Source organism: Neltuma alba, unplaced genomic scaffold (assembly GCF_004799145.2).
Source record: "Neltuma alba isolate B1F8T4 unplaced genomic scaffold, ASM479914v2 tig00010783_pilon, whole genome shotgun sequence".
NCBI classification, from domain to species: domain Eukaryota; kingdom Viridiplantae; phylum Streptophyta; class Magnoliopsida; order Fabales; family Fabaceae; genus Neltuma; species Neltuma alba.
The window spans coordinates 228,417-246,985 of record NW_021635601.1 but is presented as its reverse complement, the minus strand read 5'-3'; the positions used below and the strand labels follow the sequence as shown (position 1 = coordinate 246,985).

General features: G+C 31.3%; 2 protein-coding genes across 2 annotated transcripts; both read left to right on the top strand.

Moving 5' to 3' along the window:
• Positions 1-2,402: 2,402 nt before the first annotated feature.
• LOC114759055 (uncharacterized) lies at positions 2,403-5,611 on the top strand. Its single transcript, XM_028948157.1, has 4 exons — positions 2,403-2,616; positions 2,927-3,057; positions 4,706-4,810; positions 4,979-5,611. Exons 1-4 carry the CDS (start codon positions 2,542-2,544, stop codon positions 5,418-5,420), a joined length of 753 nt encoding a protein of 250 aa, XP_028803990.1. The 5' UTR covers positions 2,403-2,541; the 3' UTR covers positions 5,421-5,611.
• A 10,481-nt stretch (positions 5,612-16,092) lies between these two features.
• Positions 16,093-18,323, top strand: LOC114759026 (uncharacterized). Its single transcript, XM_028948124.1, has 2 exons — positions 16,093-16,339; positions 16,437-18,323. Exon 2 carries the CDS (start codon positions 16,463-16,465, stop codon positions 17,930-17,932), a length of 1,470 nt encoding a protein of 489 aa, XP_028803957.1. The 5' UTR covers positions 16,093-16,339; positions 16,437-16,462; the 3' UTR covers positions 17,933-18,323.
• Positions 18,324-18,569: the final 246 nt, after the last annotated feature.

The window sequence follows — 18,569 nt, the reverse complement described above, 5'->3', positions numbered from 1 at the left end:
CACTTATAAGCATATTTTATGTAAGTCGGGACAAATTTTTTTTCCATATATTTACCTTATATTACTTAAATCATAAGTAAAAAGCTGTTTATAAGTTATTTTAAACGGGCCCGCAATTAATAGGGTTAGTTTGGATAAATAAAAAGAATCAAATGAATTGAATTTTATATTTAGAACCAAATTTAATATCTTATTAGCTCTTATATTAGAAAATGGAGATAATAATATATATTTATTAAAGTACGGTGAATTACTATTTTTTAACCCAAGATAGGATCGTTTCAAGCTGAGTAAGAAGAGGAAAAAGTATAAAATCGAACTTCATGGAACCATTAAGAAATTGATTCCCTAGCTTATAGTTTAATTGGCCAATCATATTAAGCACGTGAAAGAATAAATAATACATCCCCGGTGATAATATATATGATACTCTTCTGGTCCTGTTAATAGGACAGAAAGAGAAGATACTTTTAGTTCTATTTATAAGGTATTAAAATTTTTTTTATATAGATATACAATTTTACCTCTTGTTTATTATTGTGTTGACTTTGTTTACATGAAGTATAATATATATTAAATATGGATAAAATTAATAAAGTTTAAGGTTTTTTTTATCTATGTGAAATATGTTAGAAGTGTTTTATAAATAAGACCAGAAAAGTATTGCATATCCAATAATTTATGACAATTGACAAGGAATAACCATCTCAACTCCTTGTATGTGTCAGTATATATTTTATGATCTGTAAGGAAAAATAATTGCCATATTCTAAACCAAGTCTCGAATCAACCAATGTTCAATCGCTAGGCTTGTACCATCCAAAAGCATATTCCATTGGGTGGTTTTGTTTGATCCCCACGGTTCAACAACTAAAATTCAAATTCAAAGTTTAGCTTGAATTTGGAAATCCAAAATACTTCGTAAATCCTACATGAAAATCCTAACAAATCATAATACAAATAATCCTATTATTATTATTATTATTATTATTATTATTATTATTATTATTATTTAAACAAATCCAATCTTCTACGGCTATAATTTTTCTTTTTCTTTTTTGTTGCTAAAATATAGGTATCATTCTATTAGAGGTAATCCTATTTGAGATACTGTCAAGTATTAAATGTGAGCACCTCTCCCAATAAATATTCGAACTTTGGTTTACTATGTTATGAGGGACTAGCCCCTTCTATTAGACCCAACTGGTTGGTATTTTTCATTTTATTATATATATATATTTTATTTCAGGGTGATTACCAATTCTCTTCAATGAAACAGGCCTCACATAATCTCACTTTGATGATTTTTTATTTTGTGGATTTTATATTTCAAAGAAATTTTAGCAGTTTTTTATACAAAGAGGATTTTTTTTTTTGGGCCCCTCCAAAGATTGAGGATGAAACCCCAATGAGATGAATCAGAGACTTCAAGTTAGCGTGGCCGCAAAATTTGGCTCCACACCACATGTAATGGAGGCTATCGCTGTCGAACTTCGTGGTCACAAAAAATGTCAGAAAACTCTTGGAGGATAGCCAAGGGCCCCTATTACAATTATACTCCTATGGTACTTTAGCATAATGTGCGAAGAATTTTTCATTAAAATATAATAGTCTTTTCATTTTGTTTTTATTTAATATATTCATTTTAAAAAATTATTTACATTATAATAAATAAAAAACAAAATAGTATATTTATACTAAAATTTTAATAAATTAACTTATTAATAGGATAAAAAAATATTTTTATTACTTTATAAAGAGTACTTCAAACAATAATAAGCATTGCCAAATCAATGGACTTGGGTAAGATGAGAGCACAAGCTCATCACAATATAATCAACTAAGATTTAAATTCTTGTTCGGTGAAATTCTTACATTTAGTTCTAAAAAATGTCTTGATAAGAACTAGAAGAACGCCTTTCTATAGCAAAAAAAAAATAATTATGATGTCACTAAAAGTATTACCAAACATAATTAAAATATTAGGGGGTAATATTTTATATTAAAAAACTTGAGCACCACAGAAATCAAAATCAGGCCAAACTATAAACAATAAATTTTAAATTAATCCTTTATTTAATTAGTACGAATTATTTGAAGTGCAATCCTACTTACTAATTTTACCTTGCATTTTCTCAAAAAAATTGCGACATATTAAAACTAAATTATTTTATCTTATTATGTAAATTATAATATTAATGGTTAATTACTCGGTGGCAAAAAATATTAATAATTAATAATTAATTACTCATCCGTTAGGGAACAGGCATTGCAAAATTATTCTCCTGTCAAGGGGTGTTTGATTTTAGAAGTGCTTTGACAAAATTTTCATTGTATTGTTTCTTTCTTCTTCGTTTATTGGTATCACAGAATTATTCTTCGGCATCTCTTCCTTCCTCTCTTTCCCCATCCTTTTTCTCTCTCTTTTTTTTCCTTCCTGACCCTTCTTCATTTTACCTTATTGTGAAGGGTTCAGCAGCAGATAGATCCGGTAGCTTTTCCGAATTATTTCCGCTAACCTAACCTTTTCGATCTGTTACTATGACTTCAGTCGTGAAGATTGAAGGCGAACAACTCCCCGCCAACGATTTTCAGGATTTATCCCTCAAAGATAAGGTCTTCGTTCTTCCTTCGTTGTTTCTTTTTCGTCTTGTTTTTGAATTAGGTGTTTCTTTTGATGTTATTGGGGGACCCAGTCTAGTTGCTGTGAAAAAGTCTTGAAATTTGGCGGTGGAAAGGTTTAATGGATTCTGGGTCGAATAGTTTTTGTGATTTATTTATCGCTGACGAATTCTTGCGTGGTAGATGATTTTAGGGTTAGTTTGTGTTCTGAGCGATAATTAATACTCTGCTGCGATGAGGGCTCCTGGGGTTGCTGCGCCTGATATTGTTGATTAGATCTATGTCTGATTTTTCTGATCTTCAGAGTGAAATGCGAAGTGAAGCAGAGATCCTCCAGGTGGGATCTGAGAACCACGGGGGAATCTGTGCGATTTGCCTGGATAAGATTGTACTGCAGGAAACTGCGCTCGTTAAAGGTTGCGAGCATGCTTACTGGTTTGTCTAAATAATCTCTCACTATTACCTTTCAGATTAATTACTGGAAATATGCTTCGTTGATTAAATCTGGTTTTTCTTCCAATTGGAATTGGAATCTTTTGCTATCTTTTCAGAAAAATTTCCTGGCATTTGGTTGTGGAAGGAATGAGGGGATGGGATTCTGAAAGGAGGAAATCTGGTTATGGTTATGGGTAGTGTTCTGGAAGGAGGAAATCTAGTTAGGGCTATAGGGGAATCTTAATTCGTATTCATACACTGATGAAACAAAACTTAGATCATGAGCTCTTCTTTATCTGAAGAAGCTTTATTATTGGGTTGCGTGGGATTTGCATCGATATAAAGGTTCGTTGAGGGTATGTGCCATGGATAATGTCTTGGTTGTTTGTTTCATTATGGCTTATACATTGAAGATGATCTGTTTCAGATGTATTCTTTAAGATATTATTTTTGACATATGTGAGATTTTAGAATGGTGTCCAGCACTCTGGATTGGCCTTTAACACCATAGCCTGCAGTTATGGAGTATAGGAACAGATTTTAAAGGGGTGTGTGTGTTGTGGTTTTGACGCCTCTTTACATTGTTAAGGATGGCTGGGACAACTGTTCTACATTATTTTCTTAGGCATCTACTGTCTTATCTTTGTTTTATGCCTAAAGAATTTGTGCTGACTCATAAGTTTTGTCATGTCATGCATTTAGGATTTGAATTCATATACCATGATTTATGCCCTTTGCTTAAGATAATGTTGTGTGCACCGATGGAAGTTGCTGGAAATTATAAGATGCCATAATGTTCTTTTCAAATTGCTAGAACTTTGAGGCTCTGACTAGTCTGTTGCACTTTGCATCATTTTTTAATTAGGGAAAACTTCCTTGCCTTTTGGATTACAAGGTAGAGATTTCACCCAGGCGTCAATAATTTTTATCATTAGTTTTCCACTTTAACCATTTTCAGTTACTTGATTCGTAGATTCAAGGTTGGTGGGCATTTTAAATGTTGTGCTCCATTTTCAACCTTTGTTTTCATGATAGATACTACCTCCGGTTCTTAATATAAGACCTCGTTTGATTTTTATTTTGGTCCTAAATATAAGACTCCGATCCATTTTGTCTGTCATATTTATTCTTTTTTTTTCAAGATGGTCTTTTTAATAATGGTAGTTCTAGTTGATAAACTTGATCAGTAAGGATATTTTAGAAAAGACAACGCATATTTATTACAAATAATTAACTTAATTTTTTTTTTCCTAATCTACTCAAATTAGTCAACTAGCTCTTATATTTAGGACCGGAGGTGATATTTGGAGGACTGAAAGATTGTTTGGTTTCACATGAATAACATGCCGCTATCCTTTATCTATGAAGGTTCCTCCATCCGTATATATTAGGCTTTGCTTAATCTTTATACTGGAGTACCTATTTTATTTCCATCTCTCGTGATCTTTTCCATGCATGCTTGTTGCTATGCTTGAATCAAACTATTGTTTTTTAAGTTTAATGTGCTGCTACTATAATCACAACTTGAATATTTGAAGTATAGTGGGATTAATACTCAATTTCATATTGCTGGCCTTTTTATTGATTACCCCTTTGAACTGTTTTCAATGCCGGCTTACTTATATGAATTTCATTTGTTTTTCTACAGTGTAACATGCATTCTTCGATGGGCCACGTATCGCCCAAAGGCCACCTGCCCGCAGTGTAAACATCCATTTGAGTTTCTTAATGTCCATCGCTCCCTTGATGGCAGGTAAGGGGTTGAAATATACTCTACTGCCCCGCTTATATGTTACATACTAATCATCCAAGGGTAAAGTTGTTGTCATCTCTTGGTGGTGATAAAATTGTTAGAAAATGAAATCAAGGTTTTTCCATTTTAGCATTTCTCGCGTTGAATTTATGATTTGTGTTGAAACAGGCTTCATGACTATATGTTTGAGGAAAGCGTCTGCCTACTTCTTAGAGCTTCATGGTTCAAACCTTTAAATGTAGAAGATCATGCTGAGCATGAAGATATGTATACGTATGATGACATTGAGGATTATTATTATGAATACGAGGATGAGGAAGATGACTTAGATGAAGCTTATTATGGCGGCTCATCAAGCATCCGCATCGGTAACCGGAGGTGGGGAGACAATGGCTATGTTAGGGCTGGTCGGCAACAAGCTAGGCCAGTCTATCAACCTAATAATTCCCAGAGCTCAGGGGCAAGTTCATCCCGTGAGCCGAAGAACAAAGAGGTTGTTAAAGGGGCTACAGCTGGACGACGAGCGAAGCGAGCACAGAAACGGGAGGCGGCTGATAAGGCTGCTGCGGCAAAGCATCAGCAGCATCTAATGAGGTTGGGAAGGAAGTGATTCTATTTTATTCTGAAGCAAAACCAAACCTGGAAACGCTTCCCTCTCCCCATCTTAGTCTTTTATGTATTTCTTTTAATTCTTTTGTACAGTGAATGTGGCTTTAAATCTGTAAAGCAATGTATCAATTAGGGGAAAGATGTTTTAAGAATAATGGGGGTTGCTAGGTGGTTGGTTGGTTGGTTGGTTTTTATTTAGTTGACTCATTATCTCAATGCAGTCCTTAGTTGTACATAATTCAAGTTGAACAAGGTAGGCTTCTTATTAACAACTCATTCTCCCATGTGTTCGTTCTTTCAACAGCCTCATTCAACACTTTTTTCTCCCTTTACGCATATTATTAATTAAGATTCGAAGTTGGAAAAATATAATCACATCATTTAAAGAGGGCAAAGTTAAAAAAAAGAGTTGTTGATTTAGGACAAACTTAACGAGTTAATTGTGATTTTTTTGATATATAAGAATTACCTGGAAGTACAATAAGGACTAGAGGGTGTGTGTGTTTGTATTCAAATTCTTCCTTTGGTCTTTTTTATAAAAATCTAATAATTGAATTATGAGGCTTAAGAAAGACATCTAAAATCAATTAAAAGTAATAAATATGTAAGCGATTAATCTTTTTTCTTCTTCCAGGTATCCTTTTATTTATAAGGGGCAAGTAAGAGTGAGAAAAAGAGTTATAATGAGAGAACGTATAAAAAAGAATATACTATGTCAAGTTTTTAACATTTTAATTAATTAGTGCAAGGTATAAAGTTAATTAGGGGCAAAATTGATAAAAACGTTCAGATAACTTTAATTATGATCTTATAAAAAGAATGAAAGCAATTTAAATTTCATGTTCTTATAAAAAAGTAACCACGTATTGTTCTAAACTTATGAACCCTTAATAAAATAGAAACTCATTAATTCATGTTCCACAAAATTGCTTCTATTTTATGATTAAAACAAAAGTAGCACTCAAACTTGGAAGATCTAAATTGTGGTTATAGTAGCAACAAGCATGCAGGACAAATATCACATGAGGTAGAAATACTATAAAATAACAAATGACATGTCACCAAATACATGTACTTTATGAAACAATTTCAATTAGCATAAATGATTTGGCTTTGGTGAGATGATTTGAGCACTTGTTGGCCGATCAATTATGTACCTAAAAGGTATTTGCATATTAAATTTATAAAAGTGACTTGGAATTGATAGAAAATTTAACGTTATTTGGAAGAAATTCATAGTCTATGCTCTATAGTGACTTGTTGCGTCTTACTCCAACATTACATGATAATTGCTTATATGGACACCCAATTGTCAAAAAACAAAATGATTGATGGAAAATAAAAACAAAAAAAAAAGAAAGGAAAATCTTGTTTATAAACGTGAAACTAATTTTTTTTTTTTTTAAAAAAAGACAAGTTGAGAGGGATGAGTTTTAAAATTTTTTAGTATATACAATGCAGTGAAATAAAAAGTATAAAAAATAATTTATAGATGTAACTATCATATATATTCTTACATATTAGTTTATGTGTATTAGATAGAATTTAAAAATAAATGGCAATACTAATTGGGGTTAAGTTTAGTGGAAATGGTTACTTTTCCCCAACATGATTAACTAATATTCGAATTTTCACTAGAAGAAGCATCTATATTTAGTATATAACAGTGTTTCAAATAAGATTGTTTTTAATAAAAAAAATATGTGTACCTACAAAAAAAAAGACGTTATTCGTAATTTATAAATACTCCTTATAAATTATATATTGATGTTGATTGATGACTTCGGCTGATAAGGAGTTCTCCTAGAATCATCTACGTAAACACACACCCTCACGCTTAAGTACATAGATTTTGGGACAAGTATGCGTTGTCTATATATAGAAAATGAAAAAAAATGCATATTTATTATTTTTAATTTTTTTAAAGTTTTGTGTTCTTATTAAAAAATGTAAGAACTAAATAACTAATTATTTGTTTGTGATATATGTATAAAAAATTAATTTAGTGAAATATCTATAAAAAAATGTGTCGATTTTTACAAGATATCTCATTTTTAATTATTTATATTAAAACATGCTAATACTAATATATGCAATTAATTAGAATGGCTTGAAAAATAAATATAATGTTATGAATATTATAACATGTGGATGTCCATCTTCTCTTCTTCCTCTTCCTCTTCCTCTCAACTTCATCATCAACTCCCACTACTTCCACTAGGCATTAATCTTCCACTACTCCATTATCTTTCCACTATGCCTTTAATCTTGTAACTCCCCCCACTCATATTCATGTGGTTTATTATCCACTATCTATCATTTAAATACCAATGTAACTTATGTGTAAGACTATGCCTATAAATAAGGCATGCCATTGTATTGTGAAGCAAGTGAAGCAAGTAAAGGAATACAATATCATTCTCTCATTTTCTTGTCTACTTCTCTTCTCCAATCTACTTTCATTATTGGTTAATTTCATAACACGTTATCAGCACGAGACTCTACCATCAGAGTTCATGGCTTCTAGTTGATGCACGTTAATGTTTTGTTCGTTGAATGAAGATAGTTTGATCCGAAAGTTTGGTAAGATTTCTCCAATTTATTTAAAGCAAATGATGGTTTTGCATATTAACCATATTGATTCATTGGCAATCGAATATTTTATTCATCATATTGAGATATGAAAATTTTTATTTTTATTTTTATTTCTTACTTTTCTTATATTTTCATGATTCTACTATCATTATATTCTTGATTTTGTGATTAGATGGCCAGAAGCCACATCACGTTTTGATGATTATTTGATAAAAGACCATCTTGTGGTAGTAACGGATCGCATGACAAGATTGTCACAATTTGATAATCTATATCAAAGTTCTGAAGATTGATGGTTAAAAAATTAAATGATACAAAAGAACTTCATAGTTCTGAAAATTCTGTTATAGTCCAGAAGACTAATATTTGAGAAAATTGATGGTGTGCTATTGAAAGCAAATAATATATTCATAAGAGTGATAAAGAGTATGATCACATTCTATCAGTGGAACTGATAACTAAAAGGACAATAATCTTGGGGTTTGGCTATTGAATCATAACAGCAGAATTAGTAATAGCCCTATGATCAATATGATAAAATTATGAATAACTATTATAATATGACCTGAAGTCATATAGACAAATATGTATTAGTTCATTGAAAAGCAAATGTTAAAGAAAAATGGTTGTGGAATCAAAAAGACCATGTGATATTATGAAAATATCGAAGCTAATTTTAATGCCTAAAGGCAGTAAGTTGTGAAGAAAGATAGATATCCAAAGTATATATAAAAATAGAAAAACATATAAGTATATGCCTAGAAGGCTATATGTATAATGTTTAATTTATACCAGTCTTTAAATTTATTATGATTTGTGATAAACAAATTGTTATAAGAATTTGATATTGTGATATTGATAAATGTGTGATATAAAACTAAATAGATCAAATAGACCCAAAAGTTACTAGTTATATTTTGTTTATTTATATCTTATTTATATGATCTGATTCAATATTAGTTTTGAATATTTTAAATGTATATAGTATGCTGATCAATATTGAAAAGTTTTGAACATTAAGTACTTTACTTTTAAAAGTTCATTTTAAATGTTCTTCATCATTTTTGTGTGTTTTCTATGTGTCTTGTAAGTTAAATCTATGATACTCATAATTATTTGTTATTATGTTAATAATATATTGAAATAGAGTTGTCTTTCATATTCCTCTTAAATTATATAGTTCCTGAAGAACTCGATGTAATAGTATTAATATAGTTCCAGAAGAACTAATACTGATTTTTCTTTATGAGCAGACAAAGTATTGATAGTGAAAAATATGATCCATAGATCTACATCGCAACTTTGGTTCTCCAAAGAGTGTAAATATTATAGTATAATTGGATTAAAGTCCGTAACTATATATAAACTAGGAAGTACTTGGGCTTCCAAGCAAAAGATAGGTTATTGGCTTTAACCTATTTTATGCTAGCAGCTATTTATGAAATATATGAATAAATGAATCATATTTGAATGACTCAATTTTAAGGGGAAAAACTGTTGCAATATAAATATGAGTTGATATTGGATATATTTTTTATATTAATTTCATAAATGGATATCATCAATCATATATTATATTGAAAAGTTTATTATTGGTAACGAAACATGATACAGTAAACCAGAAGTTTACTAATATAATTAGATTTATTGTTGGCATGACTTGTTTGATCATCTTAAACTATATAATTATTGAAGATTATGTATTGATATCCATTGAAGAACCAGAAGATTCTTTCGAATAGCCAACATTTTTAAGAATCCGTATGTGCTGCTTGTTTCAAAGAAAATTGATTATAAAATATCACTAGTTATGTTTTTTTTCCGAATGGATCACTATATTTCTGGAAATATATATGGGCCCATTTAGAAGCACATAAGCCATACAAGTATTTAATATTTGATAGATGCATCTATATAAAATGGTAAGATGTGTGATTGATATTAATTTGCAACCTGAAGTTTGCAAGATTATTTGGATAAACATTTCCAGACTATGTGATTCCCAAAACTTGATTTTAAAGATACTAGTGAATTTATATATCAGGCTTTTAATGTTGAAAAGCCTGCTTAACAAATTGATCTAGCAAAATCATTTGTTGATGCCTCCGTGAATAGCTTGATCAATATTTATGAGAACAAATTTTTCCATTTTAGTGTTGGCATATTTGATATATTGCAGCACTTATAGACATCAAGGCAACAAAATTCTCCCAATGAAATTGGCTTTTGGTCAGGAGCAAGATATTTTCCATCTAAAGATTGAAATGTGCAATATTTATTCTTACCAATCCTACCACAATGCACATAGATGGATATTTAAAGAAAGTTGGGACATATGTTGGGTAAGAACCTCCTTCTTCTTGTTTGTTTTTAAATGGAACAAAATAATGTTCCTAAAAGAAGCAAATGGATTTAGGAGACTTATACTACATAATTAGTTGACTGTTATTCGACAAAGTTTTCCTAACATGAGGGGGAGAAATTGAGTAGCTGGAAAAGAGAATGCATGGAATGCATTATTACTATTAAATATAGATCCTCAAATATATTAGTATGGACCAGAAGTTCATCAAAATTGCATTCATGAAATATTACAAAATATTTTACTGACTTGAATGAAAATTTTTAAATCTCTTATTCCAGCTAAAAATGCTCCAATTATTTTGAACATTAAGACATGCCAGAAGCATGAGAGGTTAATCGGTTCCAACATAAATATCTTGAATAAAGAGGAGCATACAACTTAGAAGTTGTATTGAGGAGGCATCTACTCTAGAAGAGTGTCAAGACATAACTAATTATAAAACCCCAGAAGAGGTTCAGGTACCTGAAAAGGAAGAAAGAGATCTCAACAAGTTATGTCACAAAAGAAAAAATGGAACCGAAAAGGTAAAGTTGTCGACAATGATTTTCATAAGAATATCACATGATAAAACAAGGATCTTACGTATAGATCTATCATACAAAGTAGATATAAATTTGGCCAAGAAGAAAAGAAAAAGGGAAAAGATGTGATGAAAATGTTATTTCGATATGTGAAAATGGGCCTGTAGTCCCAACACATATAAAGTTTCTATAGAATATATAGACATTTATGTGAAAATATAGATTTTCACAAATGATTATGACGAGATATATTACTTTGTGGTGGACATCTTTTTGCATATTTGAATAGTCTGGCATTATGAAATGTGCCTGCTAGATGACCCCTGGATGAGGATCATTAAATAGTAAAATTTACATGATAATCCTTGAAGGATTCAAAAATATGCCAGGAGCATATATAAGAAAATCTTTCAGTATATAAAATATTATGAAGATTACAATAATTTCAGTATGTATGATCCATTTTATAGTTTTGAATCAAAATATATGAAATTCCTTAAAGAATTTCACTTGCCAGAAGTATACAATTTAAGTTCTTGAGCACAATGATTAAGTTAAATAAGTTGCCAGAAGCAATCAGGGCGTATATGGTATAACTGACTAAGTAAATATCGGTTGAAGAAATGATATAAAAATGATCCAATTTGCCCATGTATTTTTATGAAAAGATCTGAAAGTGAGTTTGCTATAATTGTTGATGATATTATTAGAACTCCTGAAGAGCTTACAAAAGCTATGGATTGCTTAAAGAAAGAATTTGAAATGAAAGGCTTGAAAAGAACAAAGTTTTGCTTCGGATTGAAATTGAATACTTGAAAATGAAGATTTTTGTGTATCAAATAATTGATACAAGAAAAGCCTTAAAGTATTTTTATATGGATAAATCATATCCATTATATACTTTGATAGTTGTGAGATTTGTGGAAGTGAATAAAGAACTTTATATATTTTGAGAAGGTAATGAAGAACTACTTGGTCCAGAAGTACCAAATCATAGATCCAGAAGTACTATATCATATCTTATCAGTCATGCATGACATCACATATCATTTGCTGTTAACTTACTGGTAAGATATAATACCAAAGACATTGGAATAGAATTCTAGATTCTTTTCTGATTCACATGCTGGTAATTCCAAATGGAGTATTTATCTCACAATATCCAAAAGATGGTGAAAGATATATCCAGCAAATTCATTCAAATAAAAATCTAGCAGATTTGTTCACCAAGTCACTCTCTATTACAATATTTGAAAAGTTTGTTCATGATATCGAATGTCACAGACTCAAGGATATCAATTGATGTTATCAGAGGGGGAGTTAATAAACGCTGTACTCTTTTTTCCTTGTCTATGGTTTTTCCCATTGGGTTTTCCTAGCAAGGTTTTTAATGAAGCAGCATCAAATAGTGTATCAGTGAATGTGTACTCTTTTTCTTCTACTAGGTTTTTATCCCACAGGGTTTTTCCTAGTTGAAGTTTTTTAACGAGGCACATATATTGTATAATGGACATCCAAGGGGGAGTGTTATGAATATTATAACATGTGGATGTCCATCTTCTCTTCTTCCTCTTCCTCTTCCTCTCAACTTCATCATCAACTCCTACTACTTCCACTAGGCATTAATCTTCCACTACTCCATTATCTTTCCACTATGCCTTTAATCTTGTAACTCCCCCCACTCATATTCATGTGGTTTATTATCCACTATCTATCATTTAAGTACCAATGTAATTTATGTGTAAGACTATGCCTATAAATAAGGCATGCCATTGTATTGTGAAGCAAGTGAAGCAAGTGAAGGAATACAATATCATTCTCTCATTTTCTTGTCTACTTCTCTTCTCCAATCTACTTTCATTATTGGTTAATTTCATAACATATAAAAAATAAAAGATATTAATGTCGTGTATTTATGATTTAAATGAATTTTTACATTTTAGAACAAGACCTAGCAATTTACAATTCAACCAAAAAATGAATTTGATAAGAACCTCATATTGAGTATAACAAGTAACAACAACAATATTTTTACCGATAAAATTCTTTTTAATGTTGTAACATTAAATTATTTATATGTGTTCCAAAAAAAAATTATTATTTCAAACCCATCCGGCCTGGGAAATCGATTGCTATGTTTTTGCTTTAGATCAGCGTGCCCAAGACAGCATCATAGGATTTAAATCATATCTGATGACTATTTAGGAAAAGGATCTTATTGATGATGTGAACAATGAAAGTACAAAGTACAAACACATGAAATTAATTTTTTTGAGTTAAATTTATGGTAAAAGTTTTCACGCAAAAAAAACTGGACACTCAAAAATTATTTTGGATACAAATTTATTCTAAAAATTTAAAAGTATAGCAATATTCAATATTCTTATTTTAATTTTTAACGTTAATTTTTAAGAATAGAAATAAATGTTCCTATGATTTTAAATTTTCGAGACATGTTTGTATTTTAAAAATTTTTTAGGTATTCAACATTCGTGAGAAAAAACTTCTTAAATAAATTTGCATATTAACTTATTTTTTAAACAAAATTTGGGAGATTCTTTTTTTTTTCCCCTCCTAAAAGGGGGAATTCTATTGGTCACTTATTTTTTATAAAATTTTTAGGGCTTTCTGCCCCAACAGGGATGGAAATAAATATAATTTATTTTACAAAATCAATATTATTTTGTAAATATGGATAAAACGTCAAAAAATAGAGATCACACGCGCGCGCGCACAAATTAGAATACAGGGTGCTTGAGTATAAATCGGTAAATCCACCCTAGTGGGAAGGCACTTTTTAGAAGCAAATCTTGATTGAAATCAAATGATAAAAACAATATGAAAAGCGAAAAATTAGAAGCATTATTTATTGTGATAATCAAATTTAAATTTGAATAAGTTGAATATTAATTTAGACCATTCTTCTTAATTCTTACGTTTTCGTCATGCAAATGATGCAAGCCAATTTAAATACTAATTAAGTTAATTGGTCTTAAGTCAAATTCAAACATTTCAACCTTGAATCTTGACTGTGTATAATAAATTAAAATTGCTTTCATTTTACGTTTAAATATTTATCCACCCTTGAATTGGGCAACGATGCCTTATATTTTAATTATTAGACGAATAATTTGGCAAATTTAAATAGGTAGAAAAATAACATTTATAAAAAGTGATGGTTGTATATGAATTTGATTTGAAGTCTCTGAATTAAAGGGAAATGAGTGCAAAATGATTGTATTAGACTGTTACTTTAGATAATTCAATTTTATTGACCTAATAACTTAATTACTTGATTATTAAATTTTCTTCTTTTTTTTAAGGTGCACGTTGACATTGAAAATTAATTAAATTTGAAATAATAAATTGGGGGCACAAAATGGCGGGTCCTTTGTTACTCTTCGTGCAGAAATTTGATCACTGCAAAGTGGAAGCTGCATTGTCAAGCAAATCCACAAAAAAGAATTTAAAAAAGATTTAATTTTTTTTCATTTTTTTCGTAAAATTTACAAAAGAGTACCCCCAAATTAAGAATATTTGTATTAAAAGATTTTATGTATTAAAATATTCAAATATTAAAAAAAAATAGAATGCAAGCCTCTGAGCTCAAACAAAGTTTATAGTTATTGACATATTTCATGACGTATGAATAAATTAAGGTGGTTTATATCATATATTGATGCTTCAAAATCTTCACATCCTTATATTTTTGAAATTAATTTTAAAGTTTAAAGCCATTTTCTTTCATTAAAATTCTTCTTATTTCCTTCCCCAACCCTACCCAACAAAGTATGGCATCTTTTTTCATTGCGGTCATTGATGTTTAAATTCCATTCTTTTTATTATATTATATTATATTATATTAAAATTATGTGTACACATAATATTAATTTCTTTGGTAAAATCAGATGATTAAAATATAATTTATTTATTTATTTATTTTAATTTACTTTCAATTTAAAAATTCGCGTATATTTAAACAAAATTAACTATATCAATGCGCAATATTTTGCCATACATATAAGCACCCTTAAAAGATTGAATCTCCAATTTTACATATAAGTCATCAATACTTACACCTCTCTCTCACACCCATTTAAAAAAATTAATTAAATATAATATAAATTATTAAATTTCAATCAAAACATAATTTTTTTTTCAGATTTCCCCTAATATAAGAAAAAGTAAATTTAATAATCTGAACAATTTAAATAAGTCTTATATTTCATATTAATAATTTTTTCAATAGCTGATTTATATTTTTTTTTTGGTAACAAAAAGTTTATGTGAGTTAGGTCCCAAGGACTCACCAGGACCAGGACATGCCTTCGAGCTCAAATAACGTTTACAGAGGTGTTTATAGATCGTCTACTAACAAGATTCTCATATTGGCAGCAGGATTCAAACTCATGACATTGTGGGTTATAGCTGATTTATATTTGAGATAAAGTATTTTAATTAGACCATTCCACAATGGGCCTCACTTTACTAAAGAAACTAATGGGAATCAAATCACTAACATAGAATTCTAACCTAAGATGATACAACACCTAAATAGGATTTTTTTTTTAACACCTTGCCAACACCCAACCAGTTGATGGTTTCTTTTTCTTTTAAAATCATAATAAGATGTAATTCCTGAAAAATTTCACAACAACAGAGTAACATGCAATAACAGATTTTGATGTAAAAAATTAGTCTGTACTGATAGAATTGGAAATGTGGATTGGTTTCTAATGACTTGCCAGCCAAGTATCAGAACTAAAATAATTCGCACTCTATATAGATTACCAAAATGGCAATCTAAACTTATCACAAGTTGTAAATTTAACTCATATTTTCAACTCTATGTGCTCTTCACCTGGTGTGAGATTTTTTTTTTCATTAACTTTTTTTTTCTTGAGGCTTTATAGGGGTTTTTTCTGTTGTTATTGTTATTATTAGCTATGCTTGTAAGACCAATCTAAGCAAACAATGGAAGCCAGGAGGTGGGCTCATCAAAGTTTTCTTTCACAAAAAAAGAAAAAGAAAAAGAAAAAAGTATTGGTTTATCATTTTCGCAATTTTGCATGAGTGAGAACCAAGTCAGAACTTTAACTCGTAAAAGGGCGACATCTAAACAAACCCTTACATCAGCGTCGTCATCACATAGTGATTCTCTGTTCATTTTCATGCCTCCATTTCCCACTTTCACCTACTCCCCCCATTCTTCTTCGCCTTTATCACCTCTCTCCTCCTCCTCTCTCTCCCCTTCCTTTTACCTCAAATCATTTCACTTGCATTCATCTCCAAGCTTCTTCCCCTTCTAAAAATCCTGATTCCATGGTTTGATCCGCCTAACTTCTTCTAGAATCTTCATCATCATCCTCCTCCTCCTCTACACTGTTTATATACTCCTTCTCTTTCTGCTTTCCTTCTGGTTCCAAGCTTTCTGTTCTTATTGGACCAGAAATCTGGGATAATCGTCCTCCATGCTTGATCATCGACAAACTGTACATTCCTGAAACTTTGACTCTGTTTAGGAACTTTGTTCTGAATCATACCCGTTACCTTCCGGCTAGAATGGATTCTTTTGGTCAGAGTTGTCGCCAGACCACCAACTTCAGGTATAATCCAAATTCCGGCGCGATTAGCCACGGTGGTGATGACGACGGGGCTGAGTTTTCCGGGATTCTGGAAATCTACGTTCATCATGCGAGGAATATTCACAATATATGCATCTACGAGAACCAGGACGTGTACGCGAAATTCTCTCTCACGTACAACCCAGACGAGACCCTCTCGACGAGGATCGTCAATGGAGGCGGGAAAAACCCGACGTTCGATGAGAATCTGAGGATGGAGATTACCCAGAACGATGCCGTTTTGAAATGCGAGATTTGGATGTTCAGTAGGCTGAGGAACTACATGGAGGATCAGCTTCTGGGTTTTGCTTTGGTCCCAATTTCTCAGGTTGCGGGAAAAGGAAAAGTCACTCAAGAGTATAGCCTTTCTTCTACCGATCTCTTTCATTCTCCTGCTGGAACTGTTAAATTGACTCTGTGTTTGAATTTGGGCCCATCTCTTCAAATTAATTCATCTGTTAACAATTCTGTATCAGAATCAGTTAATTCTAATACCAACTGTTCATCCATATCTTCAGAAGTTGTGTTGCTTGATAGAAAAATCTCAGAGGTTATGTTAGACCCGGTTGAGTTTTCCAGGATTGAGTTTCCTGATATTAGTGTTGTGAGGGAGAACCAACAAATGGTATCTGAGTACTTCAATTTAAAATCTCATGGCTCTTCTTCTTCTGCTGTTTCTGCTTCTGCTTCAGCTTCAAGGCCTAATTCTGGAGGACTTTTGCCATTTCTTCGCCTTTCTGCGTCTCCTCAGGTTGATGACTATGAAATGACTGTGAATTCCCCAGATGGGAATCATGGAGACTCCATTTCTCCAAATGGAAGCATCCAGAACTCTGGGTTCTTCAGCTCCACCACTACAACTTTAAGTGATGATAGAAACTCTGCAGATTCTTCCATTGAGAAAAAGAGTCATAATATTAGCGGTGGTGAATCATCAAACTCTGCTAATATTGTAATCCCAAGTGATGCTAATCATCATCAGAATTCTGGTTCTTCTTGTGGTCCTGACACCCCCACTTCCAAGAAAGAAAGTGATCAAGCCAGAGATGAGAAAGAGGGAAAATTTTCAGCCACAAAGGAAAATGAGAGCAATAACAATAACAAGGATAGGAACATTGAAGCTGCAAAATTTGGTCAAGTTTTCTCAGCTCCATTAGGGAACATCAATCTTGAGGCTGAGCAATCTGCCATGCAACAACAGATAGTAGACATGTACATGAGGAGCATGCAACAATTCACTGAGTCTCTGGCAAAAATGAAGCTCCCAATGGATCTCAATACACCAGACAGAGAAGATTGTGGTGATGTGATTCAAAATCATAGCAGCAGCAACGGCAGCAGTAAATTAGAAATTGACAAGAAAAATGATCGATCTCGCGTGTTTTATGGAAGCCGTGCATTCTTCTAATCACCCTTCTTGATGCTGGCAACACCAAGGAAGATCAGTTTAATTTGGTGTAACTTTTCTGATATATTTATTATTCAGATCAAACTGTTTTTTTTTTTTTTTTCATTAAGCAGTCTCTTATGTTGGTGACTATTCTATAATCTTCTAGTTTAGCTGGTTTTTTCATTCCTCACCATTTGACTTGGCTGTAAATGGGTTCATGACTAGTCCTCTGTCTCTGTAGTACTTTTTTTTTCTCTAAAGTGCTTTTGAAGAGATGTTCATTTCTGTGGATTTCTTTGTGATTGCTTTCTGCAGAATTGAATTGTAAGGAAAGTTTCTGGTGTTGTGTCATACAGCTATAGGTGCCTAAAGTTGGAAACTAGTCATTCTTATGCTTCAAGCATGATTATTATTGCAATGCATATTGAGCTTTATTATCATTACTTTCACTATATATGTGCATGTTTAGGATAGCAGTGAAAATCCTTTATGAACATGTTTCACGTAAACCGAGACAAAATTTATTTCACATACTTGCTTTGTATTCTGTAAATCACTATTAAAAAGCTACTTATAAGCTATTCTAAGCAGGCCCTATATATATGTGTATATATTTATTCTTTTATTTTTTTTATAGTTAAATGACATTGAACCC

What these genes read in the sequence shown, in the direction of transcription:
- LOC114759055 (XM_028948157.1), top strand. Translation starts at nt 2,542, where the DNA reads ATGACTTCAGTCGTGAAGATTGAAGGCGAACAACTCCCCGCCAACGAT. An exon ending in GGTTGCGAGCATGCTTACTG is followed by an intron (nt 3,058 to 4,705) that starts GTTTGTCTAAAT and finishes GTTTTTCTACAG; the next exon opens with TGTAACATGCATTCTTCGAT. An exon ending in CATCGCTCCCTTGATGGCAG is followed by an intron (nt 4,811 to 4,978) that starts GTAAGGGGTTGA and finishes GTGTTGAAACAG; the next exon opens with GCTTCATGACTATATGTTTG.
- LOC114759026 (XM_028948124.1), top strand. Translation starts at nt 16,463, where the DNA reads ATGGATTCTTTTGGTCAGAGTTGTCGCCAGACCACCAACTTCAGGTAT.